This window comes from Orcinus orca, chromosome 12, assembly GCF_937001465.1.
Source record: "Orcinus orca chromosome 12, mOrcOrc1.1, whole genome shotgun sequence".
In the NCBI taxonomy this organism is placed as follows: domain Eukaryota; kingdom Metazoa; phylum Chordata; class Mammalia; order Artiodactyla; family Delphinidae; genus Orcinus; species Orcinus orca.
This window is the reverse complement of record NC_064570.1, coordinates 79,005,190-79,012,487: the sequence shown is the minus strand read 5'-3', so window position 1 is coordinate 79,012,487 and position 7,298 is coordinate 79,005,190. Positions and strand designations below refer to the sequence as shown.

General features: G+C 50.9%; 1 protein-coding gene across 1 annotated transcript; it reads left to right on the top strand.

Annotated features, from left to right (window-relative positions):
* Positions 1-420: 420 nt before the first annotated feature.
* Positions 421-2,299, top strand: KHDC3L (KH domain containing 3 like, subcortical maternal complex member). The gene is made up of 4 exons (XM_049695272.1): positions 421-680; positions 832-1,044; positions 1,281-1,968; positions 2,077-2,299. Exons 1-4 carry the CDS (start codon positions 512-514, stop codon positions 2,114-2,116), a joined length of 1,110 nt encoding a protein of 369 aa, XP_049551229.1. The 5' UTR covers positions 421-511; the 3' UTR covers positions 2,117-2,299.
* Positions 2,300-7,298: the final 4,999 nt, after the last annotated feature.

Here is a 7,298-nt window from a genome sequence, read left to right as displayed (position 1 = left end):
AGCGTTTGTTTTTCCGACGTACTTAATTAGGTTTTCCATTAAAATTTATTCCAACGCCTCGGGAACGCTAAACTGGTCCCATTAGAACTGTCTGAAAGGCACCCGGCTATCTGCAAATACCGATTCGCTCCTCTGAAAGCTGTCGGCCCGACGTTGGATCTTCCCTACGTCTCCGCGGCTGTCCTGGCCGCCCAGCGTCCACAGTTAAGGCTTCCGCAGCTTCCCGGTTGTGGCCTCCAGCCTGGTGCTCGGGGAAGCGGCAGGATCCAGATGCTACCGCCCAGCGAGAGCGCCCTGGGCGCGCGCCCCAGCGCAGCTGCGCCTTCCGGGGAAGAAGCCCCGGCTGCGGGCTTCGGATGCGAGGCCTGGAGTCCAATGAGGAGGGCGCGGGTGGGGGAGGGGCTTGCCGAAAGCCCTGGATATAAGGCCGGTGGGCCCTTGCGGCGCCGTGTCTCACGCGCGGCCGGCGATTGGCAGCGGACCCACAGCCCCCTGCGAGGCTCGCCGTGGCATGGCCGCCCCCAAGCGGTTTCCGACGCTCGTTCAGCTGGAACAGCGAGAAGGGACGCTCTTCGAGGTGCTCGGTAACCTCACCAAGCGGCCCTACTGGTTTCACTCCGAGTACCTGAAGAGTCCGAGGGCAATTCACCTGGAGGCCTGGCTGGTGGAAGCAATCTTCGGTGAGCGGGCCCGAGCGGTGAGGCCGAGGCCGCCCCTCACCGCAGGCTGGCCGCGCCCAGGCAGCCTCTTCGCGGCTCTGGCTCGCATCCGGGCCCCCGCTGCCTCCCCTCCCAGGCCCCACTGCTCAGCACCTCGTTGCTTCCTGCGCAGGCCTGGGCGGAGAGCACATCCCGCATGTCGAGTGTGTGTCGCAGACCCTGCTTCACGTTAATCAGTGGGACCCGGACGGCGAGGCTGAGATCTTGATATTTGGACGGCCTTATTACCAGAAGGATGTATACACGATGATCATGAACTTGGCTGACTATCACCGCCAACTCCGGGCGCAAAGTACGGGGCCGGGAACAATGAAAGTTACCCTAGGCAGGCCCCGGGTTCCTTGGGAGGGATTCTGGTGCGTCCTGGCTGTGCCGGGGCAGCGGTCTCATCCTCTTAATTCGACTGGAAGAAGGTTTCCTCTTTGCAAGGGATCCAGAGGAGCAAATTGACCTCGTTCTCTCAGATTCCGGGCTCCCAGCCCTGCAGCCCGAAGGGGTAACTCCTTATGTGGAGAGTATGTGGGACACAGGTGCGACCTCCTCTCTTTGCTCTTCTTCCAGGCTCTGAGAAGCCTCCTGCCCGGGAGGCGGCCACCCAGCGGTCCCCCAGTGCAGTCCGACAGGCGGCGACCCATCTGTGCCCCGGCGAAGCCCGGGAGGGCGGGACTCAGCGGTTCCCCGGCGCGGTCCGGCAGGCGGCCACCCAGCGGTCCCCTTGCGCGGTCCGGCAGACGGCCACCCAGCGGTCCCCCGGCGCGGTCCGGCAGGCGGCCACCCAGCGGTCCCCCGGCGCGGTCCGGCAGGCGGCCACCCAGCGGTCCCCCGGCGCGGCCCGGCAGGCGGCCACCCAGCGGTCCCCCGGCGCGGTCCGGCAGGCGGCCACCCAGCGGTCCCCCGGCGCGGCCCGGGAGGCGGCCACCCAGCCGTCCCCCGGCGCTGCCCGGGAGGCGGCCACCCAGCGGTCCCCCGGCGCGGTCCGGCAGGCGGCCACCCAGCGGTCCCCCGGCGCGGCCCGGGAGGCGGCCACCCAGCGGTCCCCCGGCGCGGCCCGGGAGGCGGCCACCCAGCGGTCCCCCGGCGCGGCCCGGGAGGCGGCCACCCAGCGGTCCCCCGGCGCGGCCCGGGAGGCGGCCACCCAGCGGTCCCCCGGCGCGGCCCGGGAGGCGGCCACCCAGCGGTCCCCCGGCGCGGCCCGGGAGGCGGCCACCCAGCGGTCCCCCGGCGCGGCCCGGGAGGCGGCCACCCAGCGGTCCCCCGGCGCTGCCCGGGAGGCGGCCACCCAGCGGTCCCCCGGCGCAGCCCGGGAGGCGGCCACCCAGCGGTCCCCCGGCGCAGCCCGGGAGGCGGCCACCCAGAGCTTCCCCGAAGCTATCCAGGGTCCGGTTACCAGGTTCTGAACGCGTTTTGGGCCCAGGAGCAAGAGAGCCAGGCAAGGTCAAAGTGGAAGCCCCTCCTGGAACCCTATCCTGCTGCAGAAGCTGAGAAAAGAATGGTGTGGGTTGTTCTTGGCTTCCCCGCTCCCCACCACTCCCTGTTAAATGTTTGCAAACACGAATCTAAAGAGTTCTAATAAAGCATCGAATTTCCCTAACGTCTGTTAATTGGCAGGGGGAAAGGGAGAGACAGGCACGTCGCTCCAGCAACCACTATCTGCTCCAGGTGGCTTTCTACCCAGAGGCAGGTGAGAGCTTTCTAGCCGCCCGGGGCCGCAGTCTCTCGCGCCTCGGGCAGGTGCTTCCCCTGTGCTCCTTCACCACGCGCATCTGGCTTTGCAAGGTGAGGGACCTCTCCGGCCATGGAGTCTGTCCTCATGGGAAACCTTTCCAAGCCTGAGATATTTCTACTCAGAGACAAGGGATGCGAAAACTTGGTTTCAACGGGCCTCACGGGTGGGCACATCATAGCGCTACAAGCAGAGACTTCCCAGCTCGGGCAACTGCTGGCGACTAGGGGAAAACTGAAATGGCCAGGACAGCGCAGCTGTCATCTCCAAGTCCTGCCCGGGTCACTCGACCTCCAGTGATGTTTGGAGCCAGCGAGACACAAGCAGTGCTGGTGACTCTTCCCTGCTAACTAGTAACCGCAACAGTGGGGAGCCCTCCTTGTCACTTTTTAAAATTGAAATATATTTGACATATAATACAGTGTAAATTAAGATGTACAACATGTTAACTTTATACACTCACATGTTGTACTATGAGTACCACCGCAGAGAGAAGTAGCATCTCTATCAGTTTGGCTTCCTGTTCCTGGCTGCTGGCTGGGATGCTGGTGCCCTGGCTAGAAGTAAACTGTTGACAGCTGGGTGTTAGGATTTTTTTTAAATAGCACAAGTCAATTTAGTGCTGTGAAAATTTTCATTTTAAAAATCCAAGGAAACCTAATTTTAAAGAGCAGGGAGTGGTATGTCTATTGTAGACCCTTTGGTCACCAGTAATGATGACTCCAATTTTGAATAAGCCTTTAGTTTATAACAAGGGAAATAAAGATGCAAAGCTGAATTTACAAATAGGCTATTAACTATTTTCAGAAGAGGCAAGGCTGAGTGAACCTTAAACATTTAGACTCAAAATCAATGCAGACTCAAAGTTTCAACCGAGGCTACATCAGAGTAGAATTAAGACTCAATCTTGATTTTCCCCCCCCTCTGGGTAGTACCCACATGACCAGAGCATCAAATTCTGTCCTTTACAAGAAAGATTACTGAACAGCAGGTAGCAAACCAATGGAACATTTAGGAGTCTGTGACTACCCTGAAACTAGGTTTAATATACCCTATATATACACACATAGACATGTCTGAGATGATTTTATGAAAGAAAATGGTAAGATACAGTAAACATCCTTGGTTGGAGATGAGCCAAGAAAAGGAGACTGAACTTTAAATAAAAGCATTTAGATGTGATGACACTTAGGTAAAATTCCTTATGCCTATAAAGTGTTGATTTAAAAAACAAAACAAAACAAAAAAACCTTACTGGTTTCCTCTCCAAGCAGGGCATGGACCAGTGACATCCAAGTTTTCACCCAGATCAAAGTCCCCAGACCTTCCTATCTGCCGTTTCAAGCTTACTGTCTTACGGAAGTAACAGTTTAACTTGCACTTTTACGTAATTGTACACACCTTTTTTCCCCTTCTTCTAGCAGCTTGATTTTTCTCAGGATGGGTACCGTTTGATTTAGCCCTTCCCTTAGTGGTTGATTAGTTTGTTTCTCCAATTACTCAATTACAAACTGCTGTCTTGAATTTCTACGTGCATCCTTGAGTCCACGTTGGAATATTTCCCTAAGAGAACTTCCTAGAAGTGGAACTGCTGGTTAAAGAATGAGCCCCTTTCAGATTTTATATTGCCAAACTGCCCTACAAAATAGCCATGCCAATTATCTTCATACTACATGGTACGAAAGCTACTTTGGCTTTACTCACCCAAACTCAAGATTACCAGTCTATTTTACGTCCATGTGTGTCATTTTTTCTATCTACCCCACTGTTTTAACTATGTATCTTTATACAGTGTTTTAATATCTGAGAGGGCTAACCTACTCACTGTTCAATTGGCAGTCTTGCAATTTATTAAAATGCATACAAAATTAGTTGAGGGAAAAGGTGTATACAGATGGCTTCCCAAAATATTGATCTTATTCTATTAAGGTATGCTGTAGTGCTCATTTTATTCCTTAAACGACATGGAGACTATATACACAAAAGAATGTATTTTACCCATTAAAAGAAGATGGAGATTAGATAGGAAGATTCTTTTTGGGAACTGAGGCCCAAGGCCGTTCATGGAAGTTGTCAAGGAACGAAGGCAGAAACTACAGAAGTCTCCTATGGAAAAGATACATGCATCCCAATTCTCATACCAGCATTATTTACAATAGCCAAGATATGGAAGCAACCTTAAGTGTCCATCAACAGAAGAATGGATAAAGAAGATGTGGTGTGTGTATATATATATATATATATATATATATGTATATATATGTGTATATATATATATGTATACACACACAATGATATATTACTTGGCCATAAGAATGAAATTCTGCCATTTGCAACAATGTGGATGGACCTAGAGAGTATTACGCTTAGTGAAATAGGTCAGAGAAAAACAAATACTGTTATCACTTATATGTAGAATCTAAAAGATAAAACAAACGAATGTATGTAACAAAACAGAAACAGACTCACAGATACAGAGAACAAACTAGTGGTTACCAGTTGGGACAAGGCAGTGGGAGGGGCAAGATGGGGGATGGGATTAAGGGATACAAACTACTATGTATAAAACTGGTAAGCGAGCTTCCTGGGCTTCCCTGGAGGCACAGTGGTTAAGAACCCACCTGCCAATGCAGGGAACACAGGTTTGAGCCCTGGTCCGGGAAGATCCCACCTGATGTGGAGCAACTAAGCTCGTGCTCCACAACTACTGAGCCTGAGCTCTAGAGCCCGTGAGCCACAACTACTGAGCCCACGTGCCACAGCTACTGAAGCCCGTGCGCCTAGAGCCCGTGCTCCACAACAAGAGAAGCCACGACAATGAGAAACCCGGGCACTGCAATGAAGAGTAGCACCCACTCACCACAACTAGAGAAAGCCCATGCACAGCAACAAAAACCCAACACAGCCAAAAATAAATAAATATATTTTTAAAAAACTGATAAGCAATAAGGATCTCTTGTTTAGTACAGAGAAATATAGCCATTATTTTGTAATAACTTTAAATGGAGTATAAGCTATAAAAATATTCAATCACTATGTTGTACACCTGAAACTAATAATAATATTATAAATAACTATACTTCAATTATTTAAAGTTAAAAAAACTAAAGAATTCTGGAAACAGTGACTCTTATTTGTACATTTTTGCAGGTAAAATGTAAGAGGGCTAGTAAAGAGGTCAGTCTGAACAGTTTTTTTTTTTTAATTTATTTATTTATTTTTGGCTGTGTTGGGTCTTTGTTGCTGTGCAAGGGCTTTCTCTAGTTGTGCGAGCAGGGGCTACTCTTCGTTGCGGTGTGCGGGCTTCTCATTGCGGTGGCTTCTCTTGTTGAGGAGCACGGGCTCTAGGCGCACAGGCTTCGGTACTCGCGGCATGTGGGCTTCAGTAGTTGTGTCTCACGGGCTCTAGAGTGCAGGCTCAGTAGTTGCCGCGCACGCACTTAGTTGCTCTGCGGCATGTGGGATCTTCCCGGACCAGGGCTCGAACCCGTGTCCCCAGCATTGGCAGGCGGATTCTTAACTACTGCGCCACCAGGGAAGCCCCAGTCTGAACAGTTTTTGAATAGGCTGACTAGAGGCACCAAAGAAAAAGGTTCACTGTTGACAGACTGTGTGGAAAACGTCTGGGCTCAGCTGTGGAGCACACGCTGACAGTCTGCCCCAGGTCCTCCTGCCACTCCACTGTAGTTACACCAGGTTGGCACTATTTCCCTCATCAGAATTTCTCAACTCCACACTTCTAATCAAAACATGTCCTTTTAAAATATCACTAAGAGTGGGGAAAAAACAAAACAAACCATGTGCCTCCTGATGTGATGCTCTGAGAAAGACACAATATGATTTACCCAGTATTTTTGCCAAAAATATATAACCTAGATCTAACCATGAGGAAACATCAAAAAATAAGAGCAGGATTTGTAAGCAAGAAAGAAGACCGCAGGCAGTTTGAGAAGAGTGAATCCTGTCTACACGTTTTGGGGGCAGGGTAAACTGGTTGGTAGCAAATAATTTAGTGTGGACAGTGTCTTTGAGTGTGCTCACTAAAGGTATCAAAGAATACAATTTCAGCTGTTTATGGGTTCTCTGGAAATCTTGGGAACATAGCTGTGGAGCATAAGTGACAGGCTATTTCTGTTATGTCCACCTGCGTACTTCGGTTTAGTTAATACACATCTGCCCTATTTACCTAATCAGAATATTTTACTAGACCCGAGTTAAAACCTTATTATAGAACTTCCCTGGTGGCGCAGTGGTTTAGAATCCGCCTGCCAATGCTGGGGACACGGGCTCGAGCCCTGTCCAGGAAGATCCCACATGCCGCCGAGCAACGAAGCCCATGCTCCACAACTACTGGAGCTTGCGCTCCTAGAGCCCACGAGCCACAACTACTGAGCCCGCATGCCTAGAGCCTGTGCTCCGCAACAAGAGAAGTCACTGAAATGAGAAGCCCGTGCACCGCAATAAAGAGTAGACCCTGCTCGCTGCAACTGGAGAAAGCCCGCACACAGCAACAAAGACCCAATGCAGCCAAAAATAAATAAATTTATTTTTAAAAAACCCCCAAAAAACCCTTATTATAGCCTTTTTGGGTCCCTCTGAATCACATGTAAAATCAGACTTTAAGGACTCTCATCCTACAGCCTCAGCCCCTAAAAACTGGTTGTGACTATAATTGGAATTGCACTGAGTTCTGGGAAGAACAGACCACAAACATGCAACACTTGACTTTGCTATCTAAGAACATAGTGTCTCCACTTATTCAACTGTTTTTCCTTCCTCCTTCCCTCCTTTTCACTAATCTGAAGCAGAATGTAATGAGTTTTTTATTAATCCCTAAGGCAAAACAAAGGCGAAAA